The 15,165-nt window shown below is 52.4% G+C and overlaps 1 protein-coding gene across 1 annotated transcript in view; it reads right to left on the bottom strand.

Annotated features, from left to right (window-relative positions):
• Nucleotides 1-15,165, bottom strand: part of Celsr1 (cadherin EGF LAG seven-pass G-type receptor 1) — a 140,064-nt gene that overhangs the window by 35,834 nt on the left and 89,065 nt on the right. The window contains exons 6-9 of the mRNA XM_059247997.1: nt 7,411-7,568; nt 5,915-6,078; nt 5,341-5,466; nt 4,278-4,444 (exon numbers count right to left, since the gene is read on the bottom strand). Coding sequence (XP_059103980.1) covers nt 4,278-4,444; nt 5,341-5,466; nt 5,915-6,078; nt 7,411-7,568 — 615 coding nt within the window. The remainder of the gene's footprint in view (nt 1-4,277; nt 4,445-5,340; nt 5,467-5,914; nt 6,079-7,410; nt 7,569-15,165) is intronic.

Here is a 15,165-nt window from a genome sequence, read left to right as displayed (position 1 = left end):
TTCAGTGGGATGTCTAGCACTCAATCAAAATATCCCAAAGTACGAGGGCACAGTAGCATGTCTAAAAACATAGAGAAGAGTAGAACGGACCCATAGGGATGACAGAATCGTCAGAACCAGGCTTGTAAGCTGTCATGAGAGCCACAGACAGACTCGGGGGCCAGCAGCCTCTTGTTTCTGGCTGTCTGTGTAACACTCCAGAAGGATCAAGCCACCACATTTCAATACGTGGAAGAAAAAAGCAGACAGCAGGGCTATGGCTTACGTAAGATGTTCACAGTTAAAGATAACGCCCACCAAAATGAGACTTAGATTGAAAAGCCACCGACCGTGACACACCTGGAATGTAAAGACACAGACAATGTTGAAAGTAAAAAGATGGACACAGCCGGGCGGTGGTGGCGCACGCCTTTAATCCCAGCACTCAGGAGACAGAGGCAGGCGGATCTCGGAGTTCGAGACCAGCCTGGACTACAGAGCGAGTTCCAGGACAGCCAAGGCTACACAGAGGAACCCTGTCTTGAAAAACAGAAACAAAAATAAGAGGCTGGAGAGAGACACTATAGACAGAAGGGCTGGTGTGGCTGTGTTTGTAGACAGAGCACTTGAAGGCAAGCAGCATCACTGGAAAGCAAAGGGCCCTCCCCATGCCACCAGAGTCAGTCTGCCAGGAAACAAAACAGCCAAGCACCGAAGTCCAGATACAGACTGACACAACAATAGGCATAAACCTGGAAACGGCACAGAACTTTCAGAGGTTTGTTTTTCGTTTTCTGAGACAGGGCCTCACACAGCCCATACTGGCCTCCAACTTCCTATGTGAGCCCAGGATGACCTTTTAGCTTCTGATCTTTTGGCCTCCACGTCCTACGTGCCGGGATTACAGGCATGTGACACTACTACACCTGGTTCATGTGGTGCTGGGAATCCAACCAAGGGCCTTGTAGACATACGCTAGGCAGGCAATCTACCCACGGAGCTACGCCGCCAGCCCGACGCAGTCTGTTTAAACACAGTTAACGCCACTGTCTTGACATGACAGGATCTCTTTGCAGCTCCTCGCTAGACAGCTGCAGACCACACATTCTTCTCCAGTACACACGGAATGTTGACGGATGCTGCCTGCGTCCAGGCTTGAAAGCAAGTCTCGACACATTTCCAAGGACTCAACTCACTGGGCCCAAGTTGTGTGGCCTCCAACCACGTTAGGAACAACTATCAAAAGGTTCTCGTACACAGTGCCTCGTGCTGCTAACTCAGAGTCCTCCACAGGCCCCAGAGGAAGCCCTGATGAAAAGGACTAATGGCAAAGTCAAGAGGCAGCAGTCGTGACAACAGTTGATTTCGGGAGGTAATTTTCACCTTTTTACATATTGCTTCCTTTGGCTCACAGAGGTCTCCTGGGCTGTTCTCTCTCTCACTGGCCTTCCTGGGCAAACCCCCGAAGTGATAGCTCAACAATGAAAATGAAAATGCCATGTGCCTACAGCCAAAGGAGAAGCCGTGAACAAACCCCCAGGACAGGGACAGGAGCTGCTGCCCATCTTGGACTGCTCCCCGATTGAAGATGGGTGCCAACAACTGTGTGACTGTTCCGCTTGACAATGCAGGGGGGTTTGGGGTGCCTGAGAGCAATTATCCAAATTGTCTGGGCTTTGGACTGTCATGGGGTGGGGACACTCACACAGGAGTGTCAGGAGGCCACATGTCACACAAAACACAACCAGAAAATTCCTGGGATGCCCGGTAGACCAGCCTCTGGGAATCATACTGAAGTGGTTTCGGGTTACCCCTGAGGTCTACAGGACCCCTCAAGGCCATCTTTGGTGCACCCAGTCTTCCTGGCTGCAGTCCCTGAATTTGTGGATGAGCTACCAAACGTAACTCCTCAGCCAGGCCTAACCCTGCTGAACGCAGCCCTTTTTTCCTACAGGTACAGTAATGAGAGCCTGTGAGTGCCCATCATCACTTGAATCGAAACAGCCAATTTAATGTGTTCCGACAGAGAAACACCCACAGAGAAATGCCATCCCCAGGCAGAACGGGTGCTTCCAAGTTCAGCTCAAAGTGAGCTTCTGGGGCAGCAGGTAAAAAATTACAGCTAATGAGAGAGGAATAATGACAGCCACAATTACCCTTGACGCACACGCCAACACTCCCCAACCCAGTGGGGTGCTAGAGCCATGACCCCAGGTGAGTGGGCAGGCAGGGGCCAGAGGCAGGCTTCTGTCTGGGCTGACGGCCCCACCCTCCTGCCAGGGCAAGGAATCTATCAAAGGGCCCTATGACCTCCAGCAGAGACCTGGGAGAGGGGAGGGCTCTGGTGTTCCTGTCTCCTCCCATTCTCTGAGCAGAGCCCTGCTCCAAGGAGGTGAGAGGGTCCTCTGGCTGACCCAGGACCCATGGGGCCTAGATTACACAGCCTCTAGCCTCAGTTTCCCCTCATGCAGAATGGGAGCTTGGTGCAGACGCTTCTTAGAGTCCACCTCTCCCTGACCATCTCCGATCCACCCCAACTGCCTGACTGGGAAGGAAGAGTAAGGATTGAGGGCCCAGGAAGTGGAAGAAACAAGCCATGGCTCTGTGAGGACATGGGGACAGCAGCGGTCATGAGTACCAGCTCCAGCAGCCACCACCTCCAGAGCTGTAATCTTGGGACAGAAGTGCTATGTGTTTCACATGTCAGTGTGGCCAGACTCCTCAGGAAAAGAAGAAACTGATATGTAGCAGAGACTGTGCTGAAGGGAAGGAAGGAGAAAGGGAAAAGAGGATGGCCTATGGGAGGGCAGTTCATGGGTACTAGGGCCCATTAAATGCACTCACACACGGACATATACAGAGACATGCATGCACTCATGCATAAACATACACACACGTATGGTCACACATGCACAAACATACATACACATATGGACACACGTGCACTCATAGACATGTACACAAATGTGCATACAAACATATACACACAGTCATGAACACATGCAAACACAGACACGTGCATAATGACATGCACAGATGTACACACAGATGCACGCATACACATATGCCCAGACACATTCACATACATAGGCAGACACAAGCACACAAAGAGACATAGGCACACATGCATGTGCTTACATATACATACTTTGGAAAAGCCTGGAAGAAAGAAAGAAACACCCAGTTATTAATTCCTCCAGACCAAGTCCCTGCTTGGGCATGATTCTCCTAAGTGACGATTGATCCCCTGGGATTTTTGTACATCAGGAGGGTATTAAATCCAAGGAGAGCTAAAGATGGAGAATTCTGACCCTGCCCAGAAATCATGGGCCATGGTTTGTACGAGAGAGTCTGTCTGGTCAGTGTGAACGGGAACTGTCAGAGACACAAAGGCAGAGAACGAGTTGCGGGCGTAGTGGGAATCTCCAGGCCAAGCAGTGATTCTCAGACTGGGCTCATTCTAACCACCTCAAAAACCTCATGGCGAGCATAGGATAAGGGATCTCTCTACCGCACCGCCAGTGAAGAGGTGGCGAGGTGAGGCTAGCTCAGTGAGGAAGCACCGGGTGATCCTCCTTGGTACCTCTGGCTCCAACAACCTATCACAAACTGCCTGTGATGCAGGAGATGCGCAAACGTGTGAATGGAGCGCCTGAAGATCACTTCTAAAAATGTTCGAGGACTCTGACCTAAGGTTTCAAACAAGCCCAACAGTAAAAAGGAAAAAAAATGAAGAAAACACACATGCGGCGTGATGCGGTGGGTCCCCGAGAGCCCTCTAGGCAGGGGCCTGGCGTATGGTAGCATGCAGGTTTAATATGGGAGTAAGGGGCTTGCAGTCTGAACTGATGGGGAATCACTCACTGCATCTGATGCAACCCTTTGCCTTCTGCTCTCAAAGGCTGTGAATCTAGCCGGAAAAAAAGGTCGAATTCCAGTCAGGACAGACCAGAGCTGCTGTCTAGGGCAAGTTACACAGAGCCGGCAGCTCCACGGTTACACGCTCCACCCCGTGGCTATGGTCAAAGGAAGCGGGCGCTAGAAAGGAACTCCGGGAGCCATTAGCTCTATACAATCTCTGCACTTCCCCTCTCCTAAAGGGCACCACGGCGCTGCTGCCGGAGTCACCCATATTTCCCTTCTGTGTTCTCTCTGTCCACCATAGGGCAGGCAGAGGAGGAGGTAGGTGAGCGGCAGATGCCCTTTATAGGCATCCTGGGAAGCCCCTCTGTCTGGTTTTCTTCCTGAGGGCTCCTGTCTGCTCTGCAGGGGCCCGCGTGGCTCACAGACACACTCACCTGGAGATGGAGCCTGGAAGATGTGCCAGCTGTGGCCTCCATCAGCACGCCATCCTCCTTCCGAGTCCGGAACATGAGCCCCAGGTACCAAGGCACAGAGATGGTGATGTCTAGGTCGCTCCAAGACACAACGCTCTCGCCACTGAAGCGCTGCGGGTGTGGCATAACTGCAGATACAGACCAGGACCTCAGGCGCCTCCCAAAATCAGGCAGAGAGCATCTTCTCAGCCACCAACCAGGTGAGGAAGGGGTCTTCCACGTTAACCCAAATGCCAGCCCCAGACTTGTATCTGTGCTCGGTAACTACCCTAAGAACCCAGCAACGGACTGTGCAGATGCCCACCATGGCTTTTGTACAGCCCACTGGGCAAAGAAGCCCCGAGGATTGCCAGACACATCCAGAGTGAGGCAAGGGGCACCCAAGATGGATGGATGACAGTCAAGGGGTGGTCCTGTGGCGCTTGGGACATGGAGTAGGTTCAGGTTTTGGTTGGGTGGGTGGCACCATTCCCTGGGCAGGGGATCATGGCTTGTATAGTGAAGAAAGCGAGCTGGGCGCTAGCATGCCTTGTTCTCTGCTCTTGATTATGGTGACTGTGATGTCCCCAGTTCTCTCCAAGCTCTGCTGCTGTGACATCCCCATCATGAGGGACTTACTATGGTCTGGAACTATGAGCCAAATGAACCCTTTATCCCTTAAATTGCTTTAGTCAGAGTATTTTATTACAGCAAGGAAAGACACTAAGATTCCCCTCGAACCCTGAAGCATCTCCTGGAGATAAGCAGGAGGTTGTCTTCCATGCTCCTCACCAGGCCCCATCAGCAGCAGCTGCCAGGAGAGGCCCCCGAGAACTCCATGAGGCTCCGGTATGTCCCCATAGTCACCTTGCACTTCTGACCCTCATGGTCATCTGCCTTTACATCCTTTAGAGCTGGCCCCAGGCCCTGGACCTGTATCCCAGCCTCCTTCAGACTGCTTATTGCCTGTGTCGTCCCCGTCCCCCCCCCCCCCCCCCCCCGCAGCTACACCACTGTAGTTTGCAGGGAAGGGACAGATGCTTACCTTGTTCACAGTTCTTCCCACCAAAGCGGAGTGGACATTCGCACAGGTATGTGTTCCACCTGTTCACACAGGTGCCCCCGTTCTGGCATGAGGTCCCATCGCAGAAGTTCCTCTGAGAAGCACAGCCTGCGGGGGCAGAGGGTATCGTCTGGCCTTGAGTTGAAGACCCCAAGGCAACTTCTCTTAAGGAGCTGAGCCATTCCCCGCCCTGTCCCACTCATGAGCGCCATCAGCTAGAGACAGCCAGCGGGAATCTGCTGGCCATGGTGAGAACCCCAGACCGGGGTGTGTGGAATTCTCTGCCCCACCCATATCTGAGACTCAGGGATTCCATGCTATCTCAGAGTCTGATCTGACCATCTGGTGACAAGTTCAAGATCTTAGGATTGTGTGTCCAGGTAAACGATGTACCCAACATCGGGGACACAGCAAACTGTAGGCACTGTGGTCATGCCCACCAAGCCAAGCTCTGTACCCATTCCCAAGAACTCTCTGGGAGGTAAAGCAGCCCTTCTGTCCCTGGTATGCTCACAGATGTCCATGCTAGTCCCATACACCCAGGGGCCGTGAATACCTGCCCTGGTGCCATTGTTGGCAATGAACGCAGCCATGTCCACAATCCTACCATCGACGGACAGGTTTCGCATGCATCCCACAAACTGTCGGCTATGCACGGGGAAGTCTTCTGGCAGGTTGGGGACACCACCCAGGAGCAGAGGTCCAGTCAGATCCAGTGACCTGGGAAGGCAAAGCCGCTTTCTGTGATATCAGGTCCGTCACTGCCGTAACATCGTGACTACTGCTAAGGCTTCCATCACAGAGCAGGTACAAGCCGAAGGCAGATGACTGGGGGTCAGGACAAAGTCAACCCTGCTCCAGGGTCACTAGTGGCTCCTCACAGCTTCTCTGGGCCTCAGCTTCCTTACACCTGCATCACTTCCCGAAAAAACAGGTGTTTGGGGGTAACTAAGGCCCACCTACTGAGTCCCACTCTGCAGTAGAGGGAAGCATCCCACAGTTCCTTGGCTCTCTAGGGAAAAAGTGTAATTAGAACAGAACTCCAGCTCCAGCAGGGGGCAGCTGAGGTCCCAGGTAGGGCTCTAGGCCCAAGAAGGCACAGTTCACCAAGACAGTAAAGAAAGTTAAGCAAGGACACGTGACCTTCATCATGTTCACCTGAACATGACCTTCAACGAGGATAGACTCAGGGCCAAGGGCAGTGGTAGAAGCCTGTAATCTGGCCCTAAGGATACAGAGGCTAGAGAACTGGAAGTTGGAGGACAGCCTGGGCCACACAGGAAGACAACATCTCAAAACAAAAATCAAACAAAAGATTTATCTATTTATGTATATGGGTGTTTTGTCTGCATGTACACTTGCACACCAGAAGAGGACACCAGACCCCATGGGACTACAGTTTTAGACAGTGGTGAGCTGCCATGTGGGTGCAGAGATTTTGAACTCAGGACCTCTGAAAGAACAGCTAATGCTTTTAACTGTTGAGCCACCTCTCCAGCCCTAAACCCCAATGTTCTATAGTCCATCTACACCCTATCAGCTAGACAGAGCAGGAGTAGCTTCTCACCTTTTGAGGCTGATGCTATCAACAGAAAAAAAAGTGAGGCTGGCCCTGCATGTGGCCGTTAGAACTGCTTTGTCCTGAGTTCAAAGAATCCCTGGGAGACCCAAAACCAGCAAGGACACCCAGCCACTTCCGCCTCACGGGGACTGGCAACCCAGGGAAATAAGGCAACAATGGCCAGTTGCTCAGACTGACTTCTCCTGAATGGTGGCTCACTGCTTAGCCCAGGCTGGCCTTGAATTCATATGTAGATCAGGCTATGTAGACTCTCAGTTCATGTGTCCCCGCCTCCCAGGTGCTAGGATTATTGGTATGCCATCTGGGGACTTAGTCTTGAGGGTTCTAAGGTCTGAGAGAGAAGATGCTATCCACAGGAAGACAGTCTGACACCAGTGTAGACAGGGGATACCAAGGACGCGGGTGACTTGTGTTTAGAGGAGGGCCTGAGTGGTTGGGGACGCCCCATGTTTCCCCTTCAGGTGTCTCACTTCTTGGAGCCGCTCTGCGTGCCCTGGGCAGCACAGCTGTAGTTCCCAACGTAACTTCCGAAGTGCACGGCCACAGCTGCATCACAATCATCCACGGTTACCACAGCTACCTTCTCTCCAGACGGCCCATGGGGCAGGCCCAGGTGGCCGATGTTGGGCTGTAGGGGGCAGAAAGAATAAAACCTGTCAGCTCTGTCTGTCAGCATGCCCTGGGTGGGTGCCCCAGCTCTGCACACTACCTGTAGAGGTGGAATGTGATGAAAAGTGAGGTACCCTAACTCCTGACCTGCGACTCGGGATGCAGGGAATCTTCCTAGAACACACAGGTCCTTCTCAGAACCGCGGGATGAGAACTTGTTGGGAATAAGGCTGTGGCATCAGTTAAGGCAAATCCAAAGTAGAATATAGGAGCCTGAGACCTGATGACGGGGGTCCACAGCTATAGCCAGCACCCAGGAAGGGGCATACAGGATCCTCCCTAGAAAGCTGGCTTATAAATAATTTTTGTTTTGGCAGTGCTCGGGATGAAAGTCCAGGGCTGCAGACAACCACTCAATCATTGAACTACATCTTCAGCCCCACAGCTGTCCGAGGTCAGTTCTCCACCGAGAGGAGAACAGCTGTTGTCTTCCTTATAGTGGCCTCCGGACACAGCCATGTCATTATACAGAACCTTCTTTTTGCCCCTCACTGGCTCCTGGCCACCACGACCGTGTGTTCGGGTTGCCGCTTCCTGGTCCAAATATGGAGACCTGTTTCCCGGCCATCCAAGATGGCGCCTGATCATACCGAGTCCTGAAGTACAGAATGCCTGTGTTGATGTCACCCTCAAATTATCTTTATTCCTTCACTGGCCTGAAGTTGCCTCTTCTAAGCTCCCAGGCCAGACCTGGAGCCTCTTGGCCTTGGCTTCTCTGCTGACCTCAAGTACCAGCCTGGGTTCCCACCCCCTCAAGCCACCCAGGGACGGCTTCTTTTCCTGGCAGTCCTCATAGTCTCTCAGGACACCAAGTATCCACCTATCTAACCTCTGAAATCCTTCCTGGAGTAGAAGAGAAGCCAACTGCACTGTCCATGCTAGACAAAAGATATGAGGGCCTCAGAGTTTTAGAAATAAGCAAACAGCCAGAGGGCTGGCAGGCTGACGGGCAACTGGATTTCCTTTCTGACCTGCAATCAGGGTACCAAAGCCTGTGTCCCTAGGTGCTGTGAGCATAACCCCAGGGTGGTGTCACCAGACCTTCCAAATGGCGCGCGCGCGCACACACACACACACACACACACACACACACACACACACACACACACACACACACGATCCCTCCTTCCCCACAGACAGGCTGGCAGCAACCCTCCTCAATCTCCACAAAACAATAGGCCAGACAGGTATGTTGGCACACCTACAGTCCCAGAACTTAAGGGGCTGAGCCAGGAGGATCATTCAAGTTTGGGAGTTCAAGGCCAGCCTGGGCAACATAGCAAGACCACATCTCAAAAGAAAAAAAACAAAATCTGTGGGCCCAGGGCCGCCTCTTTCTATAAAACTGCTGCGTCTGGTTGCATTAACATGGCAACCTTATGTTACTTTATACTCCTGGACATAGCTGTAAAAACAAACTATAATTAAGTCATCCTTAATGCCTTTTAACAGGGAATGACTGTGCAGCTCATTCAACACGAAGCCTCAGTATTCCCACAGGAAGGAGACACCCGTTTAAAGGGTCCACAGGACTGGAAGGTAGCACACGGAGCCACTGGCAACAGGAGCTCAACCAAGTGTCTGGGGCGTGTGAACCAGGGTCCATCTGCTCAGGCCACGTACCCTGGAGCGGGTGACTTGGCATGTAGCCATCCAACAGGAGCCCTCCACTCCACCTCCTCCAGCCATCTGCCCTGAACAAGCTCATGGCAGTAGTTTCTCTGGGTATAAGGTAAGATTTAAGATTAAAATACCCACTGGGTAGTGTGTTTGCCATGCCAAGTGAGGACCTGTGTTCAGAACCCAAGACCTACAGAAAAGCTCAGCATGGCCGTGCATGCCTATAATTCTAGCACTGAGGAGGCAGAGACAAGCAGATCCCCAAAGTCGGCCAGCCAGCCTAGCTGATCGGTGGGCTCCAAGTTCAGTGCAGAAAATTAGTGTGGGGAGCGACTGAAGAAGATATCCACAGATGACCTCTGACCTCCACAAAATGCAAGTGCACCTGAATACATACATGAGCCCTCAAAATACAAATGCATGAACACACACACACACACATACACACACATCTACATAGATATATGTGTGCGTGCATGCACACACACACATATGCACACACGCACACACGCACACAACCATCGAACCTGTTGATGTTAGAAGAATTGTAGTGTCAACTCTACATGAGTCTCCCACAAACCTTTCTTTGGGAACTCTGAGGGGAGTCAATTATCTTAGGTCACTCTCTGATTATCTATTTCCTTAGAGAGTCCACCTCTGTGTTAAGTAGTAGTTAGACAGCTATGGAAAATCATCTGGTTTCTCACTTGGGAGCAGCAGTCTGCTTCGGGAGATTGGTGAGGTGCCCATTAGGGGTGCTTAAGTGTTAGGTACCATGCTGAGAAAGAAGGGCCATCCCCGGGCTGTCCGAACCCTGTATCATCTCCAGAGCGTGTAATTTACATTTTTGGGAATGGGTGTGAGGTTTTCAGAGGGTGGATGTAAACAGCCTTTACACGCGGAGGCTTTAATGAAACTGAGCTGCTATTTACAAAATTGTGATTGCTGTACACTCCGCTTTGTAATCAACAGCTCAGCACCATGGGATTCAAGCACAGACAGGGAGGAAGGGAACACTGGGGTGGAAAACGGGATGGGAGGGCGGGGAGGAGGGGGAGGGAACGCCCAGTTTGTATCCAGGGTGGCTCCTGCTGATAAGGAGGAACCACTGGTGACATGCTGACACCAGGCTCCATTCTGAGGGATCAGAGCTGGTAGCAAGGCCCTGGGGTGATGGCTGCTAGTCATCACCCCAAAATAGCAAGGCCCTGGGGTGATGGCTGCTAATCATCACCCCAAAATAGGTACCCTGGCCTTGCAGATGAAAGTAAAGGAGTTTGTAGACAGAGGACCAGGCACTTGTGGGTCAAACAGGGTCAGGAGGAGGAGAGAGATGAGGCAGGGGCAGGGAGCACCTGCTGGGGCCACCTCAGTGAGCGGTCTCGGTCTCGGTTCCTGACTGTCCAACAATGGGCTCACGGCCCACTGAGGGAGGGGAGCTCAGGGACAAGGTTAAAGAATCGAGAGAAACCAGGCGTGGTGGTGCACACCTTTAACCCCAGCACTGAGGAAGCAGAGGCAAGCGATCTGTGAGTTTGAGGATAGCCTGGTCTACATACTGAGTTCCAGGACAGCCAGGCCTACGTAGAGACCCTGTCTCACATAAAGGAGGGTGGGGAGAAAAATAGTACAAGAGGTGACCAGGATGCATGCAGGGATTTCATCAGAGCCAAATGTTGGCCAATACAGGGCCCACCACACCACTCCCAGGGACATGCCCAAGGGAATACAGAGAGCCAAGTCCAAAAAAAAAAGCAGGTTCACACATGTGCACAATAGTACTCCTCACAATTCCCCACTGACAGCAGTAGCAACTCAAATGCCCCTCAACAGAGGGAGAGGGATAAACAGTGGCCCATTCCATGATATGAGGGACTGGGGCACTGCTATCCACCACAACTTTAATGAGCCCTGAGGCATGGCACGGAGGACTTACACTATATGATGGCTGCCATGCAGCCCAGAGGCCCAGAACACCCATAACATAAAGACGCTGGCTGGCTGCTGTGGAGGCTGGAGACACTTTGGGGGTGACTGCTGAGAGCAACAGGGTATCACTGTGGGATTAGGAGGACATTGTAGGTGAGGCGGCAGGTTGCTGCACTGTACTGTGAGTGTTCTGAAAGTTGTTTCCTGGGGCCCTGTAGATCTCACGCAGTGCTCACCAGCTGTCCACCGTGCTCTCTCAGGAGCGCCTCTGGGAGAGCCCGCCTGCTTCCATCACCAGTCCCCGTGCTGCTGCGGTGGGTGGTAAGACAGCATGGGGGACAGCCGCTGTTGGTACGGCAGCTGTTGGTAAGGCCTCAGGAGCTACACAGGCCGTTTGAATCAGGATGGGCATGGCAGCAGGTGCACTGATGGAGGCGTCGGCTGGCTGCTTTGGTCAAAGACAGACATGGGACTGGGCTCGGTGGCAGAGCCTCACCTAGCATGCAAGAGCACCTGGGTTCCCTCCCCAGCCTCACCATACCAAAAAGAAATATTCTTTTTTTTTTAAAGGGGGGTTTGGCTACACTCAGTAGGTAAAGGTACCTGCTATCAAGTGAGGACATGAGTGTGATCCCTGAGCCCACATGGAGGAAAGAGAGAATGAGTTTCTCACGTTTGTCCTCTAACCACATACACACACACACACACACACACACACACACACACACACACACACACACACACAAGTAACTAGAGCCTGGGAATGTAGCTCAGTTGATACAGTACTTGCCTAGCATACATAAAGCCTGGGTTCAATCCCTAGCACCCCATAAATCCAGGCATAGTGACACACATCTGTAATCCCAGGCCTTGGGAAGTCAAGATCATCTTTAGCTACACAGAAAATTTGAGGCTAGCCTGGGTTACATGAGACCCTGTCTCAAAAAGAAAATTTTAAATTAAAGGTAGTCAGGTGGTGGTGGTGGCACACACCTTTAATTCCAGCATTGGGAAGGTGGAGGCAGGTGGATCTCTGTGAGTTTAAGGCCAGCCTTGTCTACAGAGCGAGATCCAGGACAGCCAGGGCTATACAAAGAAACCCTGTCAGAGAGAGAGAGAGACAGAGAGAGACAGAGACAGAAAGCACATCCTAGTGAGGAGGGACAAAGAACAGGACAAAATGAGTTGCCTTCTAATATTTTAAAGGTGAACCGTTAAAAACCTGCCACATATTTACACAAAAGAAAAGGAGCATGTGATCAAAGGGACAAGCGGCAGGCTCAGAGATTCCCTCTGTTTTTGTGTGAGATGCTGTGGGGAGCAGACAGCCAGACCAGGAAGATCCCCAAGTCTGAGGTACCTCCTTCAGGCCCCCAGAACCTTAGGCATCATCTTCAGGACGGAAAGTTTAGCAGTGGCCAGGGCACTTGGACAAAAGTGGTGCAATACACACAGACCAGAGGGGACACCCACACTGCAGAGCAATGCATGAGGCCTGCAGCCGCGTCTACCACCGTCAGTATCTACACATGTCTACAGCCTTAGTGTCCCCCACTGGCCACACAGGCTGCTCTGAGCAGGAAACCCACCACCCACCCCTAGGACAGGTGGAAATGCCAGTGGGTGGAGCCACCACAATAATTCCGTCTCCACTTAAGAAACCCAAGGGCTACAGTGCACTTCAAAGTGAGGCCCCAAAGGGCCAGCTCTACCAATCCGTGCAGATCTGGATTCCTGATGCCAACGCGTCACCAGGCCTGCCCCTTGTCATTTTCCCCCGGCGTATTTTCTTCCCCGGAGTATGGCCCCTCCCTGATGGCTTCCACTTAGATGCCTAAAGTATCTGCAGAGAGCTTTTGTGTGCACACAAAAGCCTTTGGTCCTCCGAAGCGCTCACATTTCTGCAGTCTTTTAACCTGCTACAGACAATTCCTCGTTGGGAGGCCGACGGGGGTTTGGTTTCAACATGGGGGCGGGCAGAGTGGGGTGCCTCTGAAACCAGATGCACTAGGGTAAGACCCCGGAGGTGAATGGATTCACACTCAGTGTCAGAAATGACCAACCGACATTCATATCAAAGAATTCACAGGTGGCTGGAGCCCGGGAATGTTTGCAGGAGCCGAAGTGTGGTGCCGACATTTCTCCAACAGTAGCCCCAAGTCCCCGCCCTGCTGGGTCTCCCGTGCACAGGTTTACACAGGCACACTCTAGTCTGCCTTCTCCAGCCATTGAGGCCCCGAGCATGTGCTTGGGACTATCTCTCAGTAACAAAGTGGTGTTTGCTTCTCTTGTGTCTCACCTTAAAGACAAAGGCAGAAGTCTAGTTGTCCTGGTCACCTGGCGGGGCAAGGGTGTATCTGGGAAGCGTCCCCTGAGCTCTCCTTTATCAGTGCATATCCCAGATATCTGAGTCAAGACCCACTAAGCTGAGGCTATACAATGAGGCAGCCTGGGTGACCAGGAAGTGCTCTGGAGATGAGAGAGCACAGGCCAGTGCTTACAGGAAGTGTGCACTTTGCACACTACACACTGCATTATTCTCAACGCACCTCCAACCAGGCTCATCTGCCCAGGCACACTCACGTTTACTCACACTCATGGATACACGCACACTCACACAGGTGCTCACCAGTATTGACGCATGCACGCACACACTCACCAGCAGATCTTATACTTTGTGTACCACGGACAGAATCTTAACACATTCTTACAAGTCATTCTTACAAAGCCTGGCCTACTCTAGCCAGGACCTGATAGGCCTCTTTCTGATCCCCCAGCCCCAATCTGGGACACAACAGAGAGACCCTACATTCCAGCTCCTTATTTTGATCTCACCTCAGAGTACCACCATCCTCCTCACCGACAGATCCTGAGGACAAGGAGCTCAGACCTTCATGATGAAGGCTGGTGCTGAATTGGTGGGAGAAAGCATGAGCTTGCTAAGAAAAGCAGAGGGACCGTGGAGGAAAGGGACGGTCACAGCAGGAGGGCGTGTGCTAGGCTGAGGATGACACATTTGAGGGACACTGATACATCAATGAATGAAAGACACAGGAGATGGCTCAGTCCCCTCCCCCACTGCAGTTCCGTGCCCCAGTTTCCCCATCTCCTCCCAGAACCACGAGGACCACTGTAGACTTATATACCCTAGTACCAGGCAAGATGTTAGTGTCCATGGTCCCAGGACTAGGGCGGGGAAGAGGGGGGCAGGCTTGCTGCAGCAAACAGCCCCTCAGGTTACACAGAGTGAGTACAGGAGCACACTAGAAGAGGCTGAGACAGATGGAGGGTACAGGAAAAAGCAGCCATTCCACCGGACAGGACACACCCTACGACAAGCTGCCTAGCTCCTAGAGGACTTTCCATAACAGAGCAATGGAACACAAAGGCCCCAGGGCGAGATTGGGAGCTCTGACGTTTCCATGCAGGTGACTCTCTACCATCTGACCATCCTGTGTTTAGGAAAGGAAGCCAGGCACCTTATCTCCCAGCTCTGCCACCTGTCAGAGGACGGGGTGTGTCCTTGGACCTGCTGCATACATACCCCATTACTACCTTGGCAGCTCTGTAGAGGGCCACCCCAGCCACCTCTCCCACAGGGCTCACTGGCCACTCCGTACCCCTTGGGTTGGCTTCTGTTACCTACTAAGCTCGGCTTCAAGGGAAGCATTTAACATTCCAAAGGCGGAGATGGAGGACAGATAACCGGGGTCTCAGACATCACCCGGTGACCCACTGAGAGCTGGCGGAATGTGACTGTATGGAAGTGTCGCTACTCGATATTTATGGAATACCTGTGTTGGCCAGACAGGAGCTCACTGCACTGGCAGGAAACACTGCCGGAAAGAAACAACTGATTCACACTCCAGGCTCAGGCCTGCGGACAATGAGAGCTTTTATGGTAACCGAACCCCCGAGGTGCACTCCCATAGGCTCCTATGAAACCCCACCCCACCCCCCTTTGTTGGCAAGAGGGCCTCGTGCAATGGGACGGTAAAGAATTAAGT

Source organism: Peromyscus eremicus, chromosome 20, assembly GCF_949786415.1.
Source record: "Peromyscus eremicus chromosome 20, PerEre_H2_v1, whole genome shotgun sequence".
NCBI classification, from domain to species: Eukaryota; Metazoa; Chordata; class Mammalia; order Rodentia; family Cricetidae; genus Peromyscus; species Peromyscus eremicus.
The sequence above is the reverse complement of the archived record's forward strand: the minus strand, read 5'-3'. Positions and strand labels throughout refer to the sequence as shown.